General features: G+C 41.2%; 2 protein-coding genes across 3 annotated transcripts in view; both read right to left on the reverse strand.

The window, feature by feature from the left end:
• The window catches only part of FAR1 (fatty acyl-CoA reductase 1), a 65908-nt gene extending 58982 nt beyond the window's left edge, over positions 1 to 6926 (reverse strand). Inside the window, exon 1 of one of the 2 annotated variants that reach the window (XM_081798551.1) lies at positions 6785 to 6926. The gene's annotated coding sequence lies outside the window, so the exon portion shown is untranslated. Of the gene's footprint in view, positions 1 to 6462; positions 6594 to 6784 lie in introns of those variants that run through there. The other variant, XM_081798550.1, reaches the window with a different exon arrangement.
• Positions 6927 to 12723: 5797 nt separating this feature from the next.
• On the reverse strand, positions 12724 to 13450 carry ATP5PO (ATP synthase peripheral stalk subunit OSCP). The gene has a single exon (XM_006745532.3). It carries the CDS (start codon positions 13430 to 13432, stop codon positions 12791 to 12793), a length of 642 nt encoding a protein of 213 aa, XP_006745595.1. The 5' UTR covers positions 13433 to 13450; the 3' UTR covers positions 12724 to 12790.
• Positions 13451 to 18506: the final 5056 nt, after the last annotated feature.

The raw sequence follows: 18506 nt of genomic DNA on the forward strand, positions 1-18506 counted from the left end.
GACTGAGCCACCCAGGCACCCTGGATTCTGAGAGTCTTATTAACCCCCGGAAATTATATGAAAAACAAAGTGTGCAAGTACAGTAATCCCCCCTAACCTGCAGTGGATACATTCCTAGACCCCCAGTGGATGCCTGAAACTGCAAATAGTACCAAACCCTACACATACTGTTTTTTCCCATACATACATACCTATGGTAAGTTTAATTTATAAATCTGGCAAGGTAAGAGATTAACAATAATAATAATGTTATAACCATATACTGCAACAAAAGTTATGTGAATGTGGTCTTTCTCCCTCCCAAAGTATCTTATTGTACTGCACCCTTCTTTTGATAATGATGTGAGATGATAAAATGCCGACATGATGAGATGAAGGAAGATAAATGATTTAGGCATTGTGACTTACTATTAGTCTACTACTGACTTTCTAATATGTCAGGAGGATCACCTGATTCCGGACCTAGGTTGACCATAGGTAACTGAAACCGTGTAAAGCAAAACTATGGACAAGGAGAGATTGCTGTTTATTTTTCTAAGGGGAGAGCACAAAGCTTTGAGGAGATGCTCAAAAGAGGTCATGACCTTTGACTAAAAATCTCTGCATTATGGAACACATTTTAAGATTTTATTCTCAATTAATACTTCAAAGTATTTAAGTCAATACACCATAATAATAATATATAATGGTAAGAATTCCTTAAATTCAAGGAGGATTTCTCATGTGAGAAAACTCATGTCATGCCAACATTTCTGGCAAGAATTCCATAAAAGACAAGAATGATATAAACTAGATATTTCAAAGTAATCTTAAAATTGTCTAACGGTTAACATTTAAACACACATACACAGCACCATTTAAGATCTCATATGATTTATATTTGAAAGCTGGTGGCACACACACAAACATTCTAGACAAAATGGATCCATTAATACATGTGGTACTAAGATATTTAGAAGGCTTTTTAATGAAAAGTGCCAAATAATTCACCACAGTGATACAGTCATAAAGCAGTGTGTCTTAAATTGTAACACAGAAATTGGCTTTTTTCAAATATTGATTTAAGATCAAAGTATGTCAATAATATGCTGTAGGGGTCTAAAAGGTATAGAGAAATACAGATTTACATATAACTTTTTCTATGAAGCTAAAGTTAGATTTTCTAACTATATGCTTTCTCCACGTGATCAACCTCATCGCATCCCTTAATGTTCTTTTTTCCCTATCTAAATCCTACTTTCATTCAGAAATAATGTCATCTCTCATTTAAAATCTCTATCACCAATTTTGGTATATGATCTCATGTTGCTATATTGTTTTATATATGTATATTCAGTCTATCCAATTATATTACCCCTGTTCTACAGATTATTATATCTAATTTCTCTTGCCTAGCACAGTATAACACATAAGTCTCAAAATATATTTAAATGAACAATTTCTACTTCACTTAGCTTAGCATGTCTATTGTCACACTCATCATGCTATATGGTAGTAATTGGTAAAAATGTCTAGGGATTTGCTTCAAAATAAAAAAGGAGGAAGTGGGTGGAAGCAGAAATGAAACAAGATTAACCACAGGTTTGTAATTGCTAAAGTTGATGATGTGTGTTTTATGTTGGCAACTTTCCATAATACAAAGTTTAAAGGAGATTCCTTCTCCTACTAGAACAGAGAACTTCTCAAAGACAGGTCCAGTAGTTTTCTTCTTTATACATCTGCCCCATAGAGAGCAGATAAATTTACTTCACGAAACACATTTCATTATTTAGGCAGAACGACCTTTCAAAGAACCTTAACAGCTTCTGTATGGTATTTTATTTAAATGATCCTTTTATTAAACTCAGATAAAACATATATTCATTTGTTAACTATTTACTAAATACCTACTTTCTCAAATATCCTGTCTTAGTAAATGCAGGATATCAAAAATAACACATCCTCTCTAATACATTGGATCTGATAGTACTCTCAAGGATCCACAGAAAAAAGGGCAAGGAGAGAAGGCAAAGAGATGAAGACAAAGAAAAAATAGTAGAACGTTAATAAATACAGTTTTTAAGAAGGATCTAAGGCATCCATGTTTTTAATTAAAGAAAGAGCATACAGTTTGTTCAAGCTGGACAGGTCTAAAAGTTCCCCTCCCCACTCCATTTTAGAGATGAGAAAACTAAAGCTCAGAGAGGGGAAGTGACTTGCCTCAAGTTACTCATCAAGTTACTAGCAAAACCAAAATTAAAACTCAGATCTGCTGATTCACAGTGCAATGTGAATTTTCCACAGCAAAGTACTTTCTTCTACACTGTAATATTCACTAACTAAAGAGAATGACTATTTTATTATTAATATATACTTCAGTTCTATATTATACCATACCAAAAAAAAGGTAATAGGCTAAGTAAAGGAAGGAGCTGGGAAGAAAATGCACACAACAAACTGCTAAGGCACTGTACATGCAGACTATATGCATATACCACACTTCCTCAATTCTGAGACACACATTTGACTTTAAGACATAGCAGCCATTTGGGAGCGCCTCTCTACTTACTAGATGGGGTGCTGCTGTCCAATTCATGAATCATTTAATAAAGACAATTAGATCTTCAAATTAAAAAAAAAGACATAGTATCTATTTCATAAACATTTTTAAAAAGACTGTAAATTACATCTTCATTTCAAAAAATACTAAAATGTGAAAACATGTACCTCTAAAGGTAATATAATGCACCTTAAAAGACACATAATCATCACCATCATTTAAGAGCCACTGTCACAAAGCAAACACACAGAGCAACAGTCCCATCCTCTAAGGTAACAGTTACTAAACACCTAAGGCTATGTGGCGTTTTTTTCAATTGTAGATATTAATATAAACAAGTCTTTCTTGTCTTTTATCTCATATGCATGAACTTTGGTTTTCCACAAAGCAAGGTCTGAATCTCAGCTCTGCTTCTACCTCTCCAACCTTTGGAAAGTTACTTACTAACTTCTCTGAGCCTCATTCTCTCATCTGTAATAGGTTATCCACCTTGGAGAATTGTATGAGAACTAAATGTAATAATTTATTTAAGGAACATAGCACAGTACCTAGATGAAATACTAAGTTTCCTCCCACAATCCCTATGGGCCAAGTTAAACTAAAAATTAGATCCTATTCTTGACTTAAAAGATTCCTCCATCTCCATTTTAGAGACTGGAATAAAACTACTGATCCTGGGGCAAATCCTACTAGTTTGTTTTCGAATAATTATTTGATTAGAGAAGCTTATGTCACTGTCTTGAAATCTGTCTCTTTTCTTCTTCAAATTGGGAACAGAAAACAATGACAAATTTTAAGTTAAATTAGTTATCTGTAAATTCAGCACTTTCATATGGTCTTACTGAACTGAAAATCTAAGCCCATTACAAACCCACTAAGAGAGGAACTAAAGAACCAATGTGTGGGAAGAAAGAAGGGTATAAAGTCCAAAAGACACAGTTAAAATGACCCAATCGAATGAGTGGTGTGCTTTTAACCTCAAATTTGTTTATTAAACCCTAAAAAAAACAATGTTCAGAAAAACCAAGACCACATCTCCATGCTTCAAGGTGATTTAGTAAACCGATCCCTCAGATTAAGCAAATGCCATCTTTCAGGATATACAGATTCAGAAAATGTCTAGTCATTTCCAAGACAGGAATGTACCTACCAAAGTATCTCATATGCAGCAGTATACACTGAAATAAGACCATCTTGTCCCCTTCCCCAAACATAATTCAGAGAAGCCCATCCACTATTCCCTATTAGCTCATTTCAGCAGAATGATTTTCTCCCCCACTAATTATAAAAGTAATGCTTGTTTTTTTTTAACTTGGAAAATACAAAGAGTATGAGCATTTTTAAACCACCCATGATCTTAGCAGCCAAAGATTAAAATATTAGAAAGGGACATACCAACATCTTTCCTATGAATTTGACCATAACTGCCACCATATTTTAAATTTGTATAGAGCACTTGCCACTAAACATGAGTAACTATCTGCCTATACCTTATTATCTTAATTCTGGTTTTTGAGACTATATTCACACAAGTTTTTTCCTGACTTAACGGTTTTTTCTCAGTCTTTGTTCTTCTGAGTCTCTCAGCTACGTATTTTGCTGCTGACTACTTCCTCTTTCTTAAAACTATTTCTATCCTAAGATTTCCAAAACAGTATATTCCTCAGTGTCTACAAGTCTCTCCAACTCATCTTCTTCTCTTCCTTCACTGGTTCTCTTCTATTAATTCCTGACAACCTCCAAAAAAGTGCCTCCAGCCTGACCTTTGGATTTGCTTGGCAACTCTGAACCCCCAGCATTTAACACAGTGCCTGGCATGAAGCATATGCTCAATTAATATTTATTGACTTTGTCAATCCTGACCTGCCACCTACTAGCTGTGTGACCTTGGGCAAATTAAATCTCTCTGAATCTCAGTTCCCTCATCTATAAAACAGTGATAATCAAAGAAAGATGATGCTCGAAAAGCTCAAAACAGTATCTGGCATAAAGTGGCACCCAATAAATTTTGCTATTATTATCAACACAATCTACTACAGGACTCAAAAATGTTTCTGATTATTTTATGGTTGAACACCAAATCTCCCTCTCAATAACCCAACTTATTGTCAACATATTTTCTTACCAAAAATATCAAAAAATATTTTAGTGCTCTTTCCCTTACTGTCTCCAAGCCATCATTAACTATTCTAGTTCTTCTCTCCGAGCCACCAGACAGAACCACAACCTTAGACATAATTGATCTCCACACTCTTAAATCTTCATTCAAATCTTCCATCCTCCTTAAAACCATTTTTAATGTGTCATTCTTGTCCACAGTTGCTGATAGCACGTACAAACTAATAGAATGTCATCTTCATGTTTTGCAATAACACAAATCCAAACTCCTAGTTCCAAAGATGTCTCAAAACTCACCTCTTCCTGGAAACCTTCCCTGATTATCTCCACACCACTTGGATTATTACTTCTCTGCTCTGAGTCGCCTCAGCACTTAGGTATTCTGTTATACTAAGGGTAAAATGTGATCAGTGAAAAGCACTACCAAGAAATTACTTCCACGAAATTATTTCTACCTCCTAAAGAATGGTCCATTAACTATGACACTTTGGTGATTTGGCTAAGGAAATATCGTATACAACCTATGCCCTCTTTGGTTTCTGTCCTCAGCACGTCATGTTTGTCAAAAAGTGTTTAACTCTTCACAATCCTTTTGTCCTATCCTCAAGCAGAAATTATATCTCACTGCCTATCACCTCCTCCCATTTAAATCCACTGAAAATGTGTAGTGGGCCGCTTTCGTTTCTACTACCTCTTCTCTGCTCCCAACCTCCGCCCACACCCCACAAAAAAAAACTCCTAAAGCTTGAAACTGAGAGGCAGCAACAGTGATACACACATACCACCTTTCGTTCCTCTAAGTGAAAAGAACTTTGAACCTATTTAGCTACAACACTCTTCCCAAGACTCCCAAAAAACTTCCCAACAAGTATGATACATAATCAAATCCTACTGCATCAAAGTGGTTGATCCTACGGTAACAGAATTGTACTTATGTGTTAATTTTCACTGTGTTACTCTAAGAGATCTTGCGTCATTTGTTGAGAAACTCGCCTGCAGGGCAGATTTTCTGAAAGTACCTTCTGATGCTGCCTTTAAACCAACACATTCTGACTTTTTTTAAAACATAAAGAATTAAGTGACTCCTCATTGCCATCCAATCAAAAGCAAACAATATTTGTGCCTTTACTTTAGAGAGGGCCAGTTTGTGTGCTGCTGTGGCAAAACAATTAGACGAACTATCACGGGCGTGGGGAAGGGAGACACAATCAGCCTCAGTTGTGAGAGTTAACTTCTGAGTGCTTGGCCCTCATGAGTAGCGCATGAACCAATGAACCTGGCTGACTGACTCCTGCCTGAGACACTCGGCTCTCCAGTCTCTCCCAAAAGGAAGAGTTATTCTTGCTCACTTAATCATAAAAGATCCACACCCTTCAGCTACCGTACATAAACCGACCTCGTCGGCTCCTTGTATACTTTCTCCTAACTGGCCACGTAAAGCCTTCCAGTCAAACAGCTTCCAGCCACACCTCACCTAAAACCTTCTCTCAGTCACCTTCCGGTTTGAGTAGGTGCCTCTTATTCCAAATCCACTTGTCCCCATTTGTCCAGAGATCTTAACCTTCAAAAACCTACCCTCCCTTCACTCCCAGCTGATTTCCCCCCACCCTCTATCAATGCCTACTTCCAAAAGGCCAGCCACATTCCCCGGCTCCGCACATTCTCCCCGGGCACCCTTTTCTGAGCATCACCCTTTTCCCATCACTTTCTTCCCCCTCAGACCAGAAATCCTTCAATCACAGGCCTCCTCTGACTGCCACCCCGGAGCACACGAGCCCGCGCCTCCGTTAAGTACCCCGCCCCACCTTCACCACCTCCCTGCGGCCTCCGCACACCAGGCAGAGCCCCCAAGGCTCCGCGGCTGCAAACCAGGCCCCTCCGTGCGTCCCCGCTCGCCAGCCCGGCCCTCTGGAGGGCGGTGGCCCCGGCCCAGCGGCGCACAGACCAGCCGGGCAGAGGCGGGCGCCCCCGGCTCCGGGCGGCTCAGGGTGGGGGCGGGGGCGGGGCGGCGGGTGTCGCCTCCGCCTCTGGCGGCCTGCCGCCCCGGCTCCCGCAGCCGCCGGCCCGGGCCAGGCGAGGAGGGGCCCACAGCCCGGCCTCCCCTCGCCCGGCGTCGCTGCCTCTCACCTAGACGCAGAAGCTCGGGCCTCGCTTGCCCCCTGGCCGTCCAGTGATGGCTCCGCCGCCGCCACCGCCGCCGCCGCCGCCGCCGCCGCCGTCGCGCTCTCCTCACTCGCTCCTCCACCACCCCCGACCGGCTGCTGGAGAGCGGACGGGTAGTGGCACGCCCATTGGCTGTGCCACTCGCGTCAGCCTCCCCGACCTGGACCTCGCGATGTGACTGGCTGGCGCGGCGCCTCTTTTCCACGTCTCGTCCTGATTGGCCTGTCTCGTCTCTCGCGCCCCCTTACCGGGAGGAAAGCTCAACCCCTCCTCCCCGCTTCGGCCTCCCGCCCGCCCCGCAACCCCGTTTCCATCACGGCGGGCTGGGGGCGGGGGCGGGCGCGGGTGGGACGCGAACTGCCAACGGGAGCGCCGAGAGAGGGCCGAGAGGCGGGCTCTGCGGCCGGCCGGTCCACGGGGGAAAGTTCAGCCAATGGGCGCGCGCCCCACGTCCCGGGCTCAGGAGCGCCCACTTGGCCGCTCCTGTTCCGGCGGGTGGCCGCCCAGGGCCACGCCCGGCTGCCCGTCGCGCGGGAGGGGTACCCACTGAAAGGTGGGAGAATGCGGCGAGGCCGGAGCGGGAGAGCGCGGGCAGCCATTGTGGCGTGCTCCCGCAGCGCCTACGTGGAGTCCCGCGCTAGGTCGGTGAGAGGGGAGCTGCGGCTCCGGGGACTCCTGCAACCTCGGCGGGATGCTTTTTAGGGAGGAAACCGAGCGTGCGTCTCGTCCAGCGCCGCGGACCAATCGTGCCACAATAATACCGTACAAAACGTATCGATGGTGAGAAAAGTTAGAATAATGGTGACCCCGGGAATGGAAGGGGCACGAGGGAAGCTACTGGGAGCTGGAAACGTTCTGTCTCCGGATCTGGTTGGTATCCATCTGTAAAAAATTTTCAAGCAGTACAGTTAATACTAGTGCACTCAAGGCACTTTAATATATAATATTGTATAATATGTCAATTTTTAAAATAAAAGGATTGTGAGAATAACTCCGTAATAACATTACTGTAACCTTAGGCTCCATGAGACTCCCGTGGTACAATCTCACTAGGATTTAGCTACCTGTCGTTCAAAAACTACAAACCGTAGAAAGAAAAAGGATTGTGAGAATTTAACGTGAGTGAAAGCTCTTGGCGCAGTGACTAGCGCTCAGGGGTTGATAGTTAAGGATCAGCTAAGATGGTTCAGACCGATTTTTCTTTGAGAATTTAGAGCTTGTTTCAGTGCCTGGCCCTGTTAGTGGTACCAAAGCACCCATGATGCTGCACCCGGTTGGAAACTACAAAAGTTGAGTGAGCTGCCTACCTCGTGGCTGACCTAAGTACTGAACCCAGGAAACTTTAATTTAAATACCATAGCTTCTGGGCGCCTGGGTGGCTCAGTTGGTTCAGCGACTGCCTTGGGCTCAGGTCGTGATCCTGGAGTCCCTGGATCGAGTCCCGCATCGGGCTCCCTGCTCGGCAGGGAGTCTGCTTCTCCCTCTGACCCTCCCCCCTCTCATGTGCTCTCTCTCTCTCATTCTCTCTGTCTCAAATAAATAAATAAAATCTTTAAAAAATAAATAAATAAATAAATAAATACCATAGCTTCTAAAAAAATAACTAATTAATTAGTTAACGCCATAGCTTCCGCCCTGGAGGAGCTCACAGTCCAGCACCATGCGCAGTCATTCCTGCGGGACACAGAACACACAGCTGACACAGCTGCTTGCCCTCAGAGATGAGGCATTCCACTAGGTTAGGCCAGATGTGTGTGCCTGGAATCCAGACCAGTAGCAGAATTCTGAAAATAGCCAGGGCCAGGTGAAACACTTGTTATAAATTGGTCGATAGTAACCTTTACAAAACAAACATATGGACTCTGGGCCAAATTCTAGCTTGTGAAAGAGCACCAGCAGCAAAAGAATTGAAGATTGTGTGATTCAGGGGCAACTGGGTGGCCCAGTTCGTTAAGCGTCTGCCTTGGGCTCAGGTCATGATCCCAGGGTCCTGGGATCCAACCCCACGTGGGGCTCCCTGCTCGGCGGAGAGTCTGCTTCTCCCTCTCCCTCTGCCTGCAGCTTTGTCTACTTGTGCTCTCTCTGTCAAATAAATAAAATCTTTTAAAAATAAAAAAAAAATTTTTTAAAGACTACATGATTCATATTTGTTAATTTAGTCATAAAGTTGTTCAGTTCAGATAAATGCCTTTGTTTAAAGTACTGGTCCCTGAACTAGGCATATAATTTTTCCAAAGAGCATAGGGTGTAATAGGAAGACAGACATAAATGGATCATTCCAATGTAATTCAGGATGAGGAAATACATATAAAAATAATGATGTAAATGCCAGCTATCTTAACGATCTAAATGCTTAGGGAATTTAGGGGCATATTCTTAGAAGACCAGAACTAAGTAAGCCACTGCTGAGATTTATCAGCATGTGCAATTAGACACTATTTCTGGAGAATACTTTCATTGCAAATTTTTACATTTTTGTGCAAACATCATGGTTTTTTTCAAATAGTTGTATAAAAATATAACCTATTATTTAGTTCTGAGTAAACCACATGAAGAAATTAAGTAATTGCTTAATGAGTACATTATAATTTTCAAAAATAACATTAGGGTTGAGAGCATAAAGGCATCTCATTTGATTCAAGTCAATGTGTATGTAACATGCACCTCCAGCAGAGACACCCCTCCACAACCCCCCCCAGATGAGCTTTCTGGAGGAGGATCTAAAATTAAAACAGTGGTTCACTCTCCAAGATGGTACAAACTCATGGGGAGGGCATGTTGTGTTGACCATTGTCCCTCAGTGCACCATCATTCTTAAGTGAATTCAAAGAATTCATATACCTACAAAAAGTGAGTAATAAAGCGCCTGGGTGGCTCAGCTGGTTAAGCGACTGCCTTCGGCTCAGGTCATGATCCCAGAGTCCTGGGATCGAGTCCCACATCAGGCTCCTGGCTCAGCGGGGAGCCTGCTTCTCCCTCTGACCCTCTCCCCTCTCATGCTGTTTCTCTCTCTCTCTCTCTCTCTCAAATAAATAAATAAATAAATAAAATCTTTAAAAAAAAAAAAAATGAGTAATAGTCTCCACAAAAGGCAATGAAGGATTTTGCCCAGAGTCTAACCTCTATGTAGTAGTGTAGTAATACCAAAGAAAGTAATCATTCATTCAAATGCTTTCCCCATCTTGCAACAAGAGCCCTGAAGATTGGGCTGCCATATATTGGAATCAACAGCATTGTAGTTTTATTCAAATATGAAATACCTGTATGTGCTTTTGATCCTTGCTATAGAAACACAGTTCTGTAAATGAAGGTAAATTCCTCCAAGCAAAAATAGTTTACACCTATTTACAAATAGCTGGCAACCTAAAGAGAAATACCATGTATTACTGAGAAAATATATAGGAATAAACACCAGAAACACATACGCTACACATAATGTTGTTATAGCTATTATGAATCCCTCGGAATTTCATGACATTTTAAAAAACAAAAAACAAGGAAGGTTAAGCATTATTTTTTTTTATGTAAACACTAAATCTTCCTGCTCTGAGGAAACACTTTTCTTACGGCATGTGTCATTTTTTAACTCGTATATTTTTCTGCCAATGTCTTATTAAACGGTTTTGATGAGGTTCTTCACTCTATCTTCCCAACAACCCTACGCAAGTACTCATCTATTCATCTGAATTTCATACATGGGAAAACTGAAACTCAGTGAGACAAGTAGCTTGCCCAACATCACACAGCTGTTAGGTGACAGAAGTGGGATTGAAATCTAAATCTGTTTGATGGCAAACCCCATAATCTTTCTACCAAGCCAGATTTGCCATCTCCAAAACAAGATCAAGTCATTTTGCCTTGTCCTTATCTTTGTGTTCCCTACAATGAGTAGCATGGAATCTTACATACGTCTCCATGGCACTCCTAGAATTAGTAATTATTTTTACCATGCTTTATCTTTACAGATTTCATGAGAATGTGAACTATTTAAGAGTAACTATTTCACGTTAAAAATACTCGTGTTGATAAAACTAAAGTTGAACACAACTTCCTTTGTAGTTACAGTGGAGAACCTGTTACAGCCATCTAGAATGCTCACTTTCATAGTGTAGAAAGAGTTTCAGGCCACTTTTTGCAAGAGAGTCAAATTTCTAGTGAGGGCAGTGATTCTCTGCAAATCATTTGGTCATTTCTACCTTGCCCTGTACTCAATTATGACATCCAGAATCCATCTGCTTTAAACATATTTTTAAAGCCTGTTATTAAGGGGGGGAAAAAACCAATTTTACCAGGTTTTCTAACGTTTCCACTATCTGTCTATTGCCAGTCTGAACAAGTATACATAGGTCCTTGTAGCTTCATTTCCCCATCTATAAAAGGAGGGTGAAACTTAACGCTGAGTATTGAGCAAATACTAGATCTGTGAGATAAGTTTGGTTTTCATATGGAAGTGAATCATCTGACCCTCACTATTCAACAACTTCAATCTAGGTGAAACAAAAATATAGCTGATATGTTCTTGGCCCTTCTAAATCATTCCTTGTATCCTACTATTGACTTTTCGGTTCTCGAAGGGTGGCAGGCTATGCCAGCTCCAAATATGCCCCTTTGGCATAAGGACTGTTTTTGAGTGAAAGGCACTTAAAACAGCAGATGCAAAGAAGGGCATTCAAATCTCCCCTGTTCTTCCTGAAAACAGGAGATAAACACTCCTGTGTGAAAGATGCCCTCCCTGTACCAGGGGAAAATGAATATTCTTCACTGGGGAATTAAGGCCAAGAGAATCCTGTATAAATAGACCATGTTAAAATAATACTTATCTTCCTATGGCCTCCGCATATAGTTTAGATGCTTCTCCACAATTGCCTTTTTGTTCAACCTAATGTAAAAGCCGGTAGGTTTGCCATATCTTTGGATCTTTCTTTTCTTATGAGAGCTCCCATATCATATAAAACTTACAGGTTTGTATACTTTTCTCCTATTAATCTGTCTTCTATCAGTTTAATTCTCAGACCTGGCTGAAAAACCCTAAGAAAGTAGAGGTAAAATTTTGCCTCCCCTACATTCTCACTACCTCTCTTGATTAAAGGGTCCTGGTGGCTTACAGGTGTTGGGAAGAAGAAAAACAGTATTTGTAGTATTTCCTTAAATACTGTCTGTTGTCTGTTTTCCAAGCATCATTGTGGAAAAAAAAGAAACCATCTTTCTGGCCAGTTTATTTCCTCATCTGATTAGATGGTCATTTTGCCCTTTTTTTGTGGGTGGCATTATCCATGTTTAGACCTCATTTTTGGGCAGTAGTAAAATCAGTAGAACCCTGAGACCTGGAGACTATTCTTTTCTTTTTCCTGTCTCCTTTTTTTTTTTTTTTAATCTTTTTCTTTCTTTATTGGAGATTTACTCCCCTTGTATTTAGATCAGAGCAGAGCTGCTGCAGATGACTAGAAATGGGGATCACTAGATTGTAATCTGTATTCTAACATCACAGCCCATCCAAAGTGAAAGCCATAGACTCTGACTCACCTATTTCCTGCTTTTTGGGTGGTGCTTTTTGAGAACTCTGCATAAAGTCTTTAAGATCAGGACTAGCACATCTTTGAGCTTCTAGGGAGAAGCCTGCTCCCAGAAATATTTGCAAACAAAGGCCCCAAACTGGGAAGAAACTCATGCAGCAAACCACACTTATGTGTAAAAATTTGTCAGTAAATACAAAGGTATGACTCTTTAAGGAAATAAGACTTACATTTGACATAATCTCTAATCTCTAGCACCACCACTTATTAAATGACCTTGGGCAAGGTATTTCCCCTCTGTGCCTCAGTTTCCCAGCGATAAAGTGGAAATAATGGTACTATCTCATTGGGGGTGCTATGAAGCCAAATGCATTAATTTTTTTTTTTTTTTCTGTTCAAGAAGCATTTTATTGTTGCTCCAAGTTTAGGAATTTTCACTGACAGAAAATCAACACTTTCAGAAAACTTCCCGCATGGCCCTGCTGAGCTTCTGAATCTTGGTTTTTGCAGACATATCAGCATCTCTCTCTCCAATACGGACAATCATTCCACCCATGATTGATGGGCCAGTCTTAACTTCCAATTTCAAGACTTGGCCTTTACTTAGGAAGCTCTTCAGGACCGTTTTTAATTCAGTAAGAGTGGCTTCATCTAAAGGAGATCCAGGGGTCACTGTGCACGGTACTTCTCCACGGTGGATGCTCATCATGGTCGAAAAGGCAGAAATGACTCCAGGGGTATTGTCCAAGCGACCATTCTCAGCAAGCAAATTGATCAGGTTGGATGTGAGAGGAGAGAACCTCTCTTTTGCGCTCATGTCATTTAGGCTTTTCACTTTCACGGAACGCTTTATATAGGGATTCATAATGGAAGCAGCCATTTTGGGCTCCTTCAAGATTTGTGCTACTCTCAACAATTCTTTCTCTACTTGTTCCAGTTTATTCTGTTTAGATGCAGCAGAATAAAGAGCAGTGGCATAGCGACCTTCGATACCATATTCCTGAACAGGTGGCCGCACGAACTTGGAAAACGGCCTGACCACAGTCATACTAAAGCATCGCACCTGCCGGGACAGCCCGGACACTGCTGGGATGGCCATCTTCTCTGGGTGGCTGCAGGTCCGCATTAATATTTTAAAACACTTAGCACGGTTTCTGACACATGGTAAGCCTTACCTAAATGCTTACCTTTAAAATTGTTAAATCTTGGGGTGCCTGGGTGGCTCAGTCGGTTAAGCATCCAACTGTTGGTTTCAGCTCAAGTCATGATCTCAGGGTGGTGAGATCAAGCCCCCACACGGGGCTCCCTGCTCAGCGTGGAGCCTGCTTGAGATTTTTTCCCCTCCCTTTCCCTCCCCCTCTGCTCCTTCCCGCCCCTACTTGCATGCACGTTCTCTCTCTCTCTAAAATAAATAAATAAAATCTTTAAAATCGTTAAATCTTAAAAAAAAAGAGTGAAAGACTTCCTAGAACCGATAATAATGCCTATCTTCTAGCCAAATACTTTGAAGATACTATTTATAAACCTCACAACAAGGTGGGTATTACTGTGTCCATTTTACAGATAAGGAAGTGGAAGATTAGGGAATTTAATTAAATTGCCTAAGAGCATATAAGTGAGTAGTGGAGTTGGGAATTCTAACACAGTGTGTCTAATTCCAAAGCATGTGCCCTTCTACTGTGCAGCATTGTTTCTTAAAACTTCTTACCCATCCCCTGAGTTTATTTATATCCACCCTATTTTATTTTATTTATTTATTTTTTTAAAGATTTTATTTATTTATTTGACAGAGAGAGACACAGCGAGAGAGGGAACACAAGCAGGAGGAGTGGAAGCGGGAGAAGCAGGCTTCCCGCCGAGCAGGGAGCCCGATGCGGGGCTCGATCCCAGGACCCTGAGATCATGACCTGAGCCGAAGGCAGATGCTTAACGACTGAGCCACCCAGGCGCCCCTCCACCCTATTTTAAAACTGGTCTTCCGAGTCAGTATATAATGTGCCCAGTATGGGCACATACTCTCTGTCCTTTCACAAATAGGCAAATTGAGACTGTAAGAAGTTCAGTGGCTTTCCCAAGACTATGTAATTATTTAGTAACTGTTAAATAGCCATCGAATGCTAACCAAGCATTTGCTGATCAGAGTGATGTACATTGCTTATCATACTGCCTTTTCACGTGGCAAGCAGTCAATTAGCTATTTTTATCACCGTTCATCTGTTCATTCATTCCTTTAACAAGCATTTATCAGGCATTTCTTACAAATCAAGCACTTGGAATAAAAAAATGAACAAGATAGGATCCCTTTTGAAGCTCACACTAGCTGTCCCATCTGTGAGTCACTAGATATATGTGGCTCTTGAGCACTTCAAATGTGGCAGTCTGGATTGCAATATGCTAAAAGTTCAAAAAACATACAGGGGGCGCCTGGGTGGCTCAGATGGTTAAGCATCTGCCTTGGGCTCAGGTCATGATCCCAGGGTCCTGGGATCGAGTCCTGCATCGGGCTCCCTGCTCAGCAGGGAGCCTGCTTCTCCCTCTGCCTCTCTCTCTCTCTCTCTCTGTCTCTCATGAATAAATAAATAAAATCTTTAAAAAAAAAATACAGGATTCTGAAGACAGTACAAAAAAATAAGCTAAAATAGCTCATTAATAAATTTTATATTGGTTACATGTTGAAATGATAATATTTGGGATATATTGGGTGAAATAAGATATTATGCAAATTCTTTTCATCTGTTTGTTTTTACACTTTTTAATGTGGCTAGTAGAAAAGTTAAAATTACATGTGGCTTGTGTGAGGTTTCTATGGAACAGCATTGGTCAAGATGGCAAAAAAGATGAACACAGTAAAATATAAATGCTATGACAAGAGTCAATAGAATATTCTATGGGAGCACAGAGGAACAACTGGCTTGGGGATTCAAGAAAGGCTTGACAGAGGAGGTAACATTTGGCTTGAACTCCAAAGGGTGAGTAAGGATTATTGTTAGATGAGTATTTTCCAGGCAGAAGATGAGCATGTAGAATGTCATATAAACATGAAAGAGTAACCAACAAGTTGAAATATGATAAATAGCTTGACTTTTCTCAAGTGTGGGATAGAGGGTAGGAGTGCTTGATGAGAAGTAGTAGGAGATGAAGTTGGAAAATCAATTAAAGACAGATTATGAAAAGCCTTGCATGTCATGCACTATTTATTTATTTATTTGACAGAGAGAGAGAGACGCCCAGCGAGTGAGAGCACACAGCAGGCAGAGGGAGAAGGAGAAGCAGGCTCCCCGCCGAACAGGGAGCCCGATGCGGGGCTCGATCCCAGGACCCTGGGACCATGACCTAAGCCGAAGGCAGACGCTTAACCGACTGAGCCACCCAAGTGCCTCCACTATTGAAATTTTTGATAAAGAGGACTGATGTTATTTTATTCGAGCTTTAGAAAGGTAACTCTAGTGAGCACGTGGAAGTTGGCCTGAAGTAGGAAAAAGACTTGAGATAGGAGCATAGGAAATGAAAATAGATTTTGGTGGTGATAATTTGAGCAATGGTAGTAGGAATTTAGAATAAGACAGGGCCATCTCAGAACTGATGAGACCTGATAACTCATGTCAGGGAAGCAAAGAAAACAGGGATCACGAGAGGCACCCAGTTGTGTTTGTTCAAGGCTATAGAGTGGCATTTCCTTCTGTTCATTCAACAAATACTTAATTGAAACCCTACTTACATGCCAGATAATAGGTAGTAGCGCTTAATGGGCTCCTGGTGACAATGTCTGAACTTTATGTGATTATGTTTAAAACATTTGTTAGGGATCAGAAAAGTATAAATTATTAAATTTATATATATGTATGCCCCACTAATGAATTTTATTTCTCTGGAACTATATCTTATTCTCAGCGACCTTAAAACGGTCAAAAGTCTTGTGCTGAGGTGAGAGCAAGGGTTTCTCATCAAGCCAGTTAGAGCAGGAATCTGGTCCCTGAGGGGAGAGGTCAACTCACAGAGTGACAGGTATGAAGTCTGATAATACAACGTTTAGGAAAGGATGTGAAGAAACAGGAACTCTTTCATTAACTGCTTACAGATTAGTACATTGCATTTTGAAAAGCAATTGGCAGTTTGTAGTAAAATTGAAAATGTATATTTCATGGAACTCAGCCTTTGGATTTCTGTGTCCCTGAACAGTGCTTTGTAAAGCAAAGCTCGAGCACCCCAGGCGAGCTTCTAATTACTTGTATTTTTTAATGTATTTATACAGAAGTGAAAAAAAAAGTTGAGCTTTACTAAAATTTAGTATAAGGATTGAAGCTGGTGCCTTCATTTAGTGTGTATCCATGTTATATGGATGCTGACAACTCCCAAATTTAAAAATCCAGGCTTATCTTCTCCCCTGAACTTTGTTTACTGAGTATCTTTACTTGGAAATATATGATTATATTGAAAAGCTGGAAAGAGTATGAATTTTGTAAGTGACAAAATTCAAGCAAATATTCTCTCACTACTATGGGCACAGCACAGAAATGAGGACCAGAATGGAAGGGGAAACGGAGTTGAGGCATTGAGACTTGGGCTAGGATCAGCTCCCAGAGAAGAGAGAACAAGGAGGGGTTAACCGCTCGTTCACAGTGTAAAGGAAAGGAACTATCCCACTCTCTACCCAATCCTGGGAGAGAATACACACAGTGAGGCATTTCTAAATCCAGACTCATCTGTAGTAATAAGACAAAATATCTGTCAGTCAAAAATTACCCTTCCCAGGACACCTGGGTGGCGCAGTAGGTTAAGCACCGACTCTTGGTTTCAGCTAAGGTCATGATCTTGGGGTTGTGGGATCAAGTCCTGAGAAGGGCTCTCCACTTAGCATGGAGTCTGCTTAAGTCTCTCTCTCCCTCCCCTTCTGCCCCGCCCCTCCCACCCCACTGCATGCTCTCTCTCTCTCTCTCAAATAAATAAATAAATAAATAAATCTTTAGGGGCACTTGGGTGGCTTAATCAGTTAAGCATCTGACTCTAGATTTTGGCTCAAGTCATGATCTCATGGTCATGATTTCAGGGTTGTAAGATGGAGCCTGCATCGGGCTCTCACTCAGAGCAAAGTCTGCTTAAGATTCTCTCTCTGCCCTTCCCCCTGCTTACTCATGCTTTTTCTCTCTCTCTCAAATAAATAAAATCTTTTTTTTAAAAATTACCCTTCCCTGGGGCACCTGGGTGGCTCAGTTGTTAAGCGTCTGCCTTTGGCTCAGGTCACAATCCCAGGGTCCTGGGATCGAGCCCCACATCGGGCTCCCTGCTCGGCAGGAAGCCTACTTCTCCCTTTCCCACTCCTCCTGCTTGTGTTCCCTCTCTCGCTGTCTCTATCAGATAAATAAATAAAATCTTTAAAAATCAATCAATAAAAAAATTACCCTTCCCATTTCTTTAAAGTCAAGTGTTTGACTAGTAATTACATAAAAAATTATGTGTAATAAAGTTTAGACAACAAAGAGGAAACAAATATCCAGTAACCTTGATTTTCATTCTGGTTAACATAATAAGATGCTCTTCATTCTTTTGCTTGACTCACTAACACATAGTTTTCAGTATAGGGTTTGGTGAGCTTTGAGTGGTAAAGACAAGTTCTCCATTACAATAGTTACTAAAAACTATTGACAAGCAGGTTAGAGTTATGTTGGCCAGAAGAACTTGGAAGTTCAAGGCAAAGTTGGAAATGATAAAAAGTGAGAAAAGGGAAGAACCTCATAATTGAAATACAAATGACATATTTCTGTCTTCATCTCTGAAAGGAGAAGTGGCAATTCATGTTACACAGGCCTTCAAACATAGAATGATAAGGAAAAGCACCAGGAAACATACAGTTTAAAGAAAAGTTAGTTTTATTAGGAGGGAAAGAATCAAGTTCTTTTCTTTCAATACAGTAAAAACCTGGTAGAGGCTAGATTTTAGAGTCATTATTTATAGGTATTGTGCCCTAATATTTGCAGAATACAGGCACAAATTTTACTTAATAAAAACATCCAGGGGCCTAAGGGAATCTCACTTTTAAAACTGGTTCATATTATTTGAGAAAGTAAAAGGGATGCTAAGGTATCAGAAATTGGTTTTATTGTATAAAGCAAGTGTGATGTTACTGGAGGTGCTACTGGGAAGGCTGGCTACCCCAGGAAGCCTAATGGGCTGGA

The sequence above is a fragment of the Leptonychotes weddellii genome, chromosome 11 (genome assembly GCF_054177405.1).
Source record: "Leptonychotes weddellii isolate Sample4059 chromosome 11, ASM5417740v2, whole genome shotgun sequence".
In the NCBI taxonomy this organism is placed as follows: Eukaryota; Metazoa; Chordata; class Mammalia; order Carnivora; family Phocidae; genus Leptonychotes; species Leptonychotes weddellii.

Excerpts from the sequence above, each read along its gene's own strand:
- ATP5PO (XM_006745532.3), bottom strand. The coding sequence starts at position 13,432 with ATGGCCATCCCAGCAGTGTCCGGGCTGTCCCGGCAGGTGCGATGCTTT.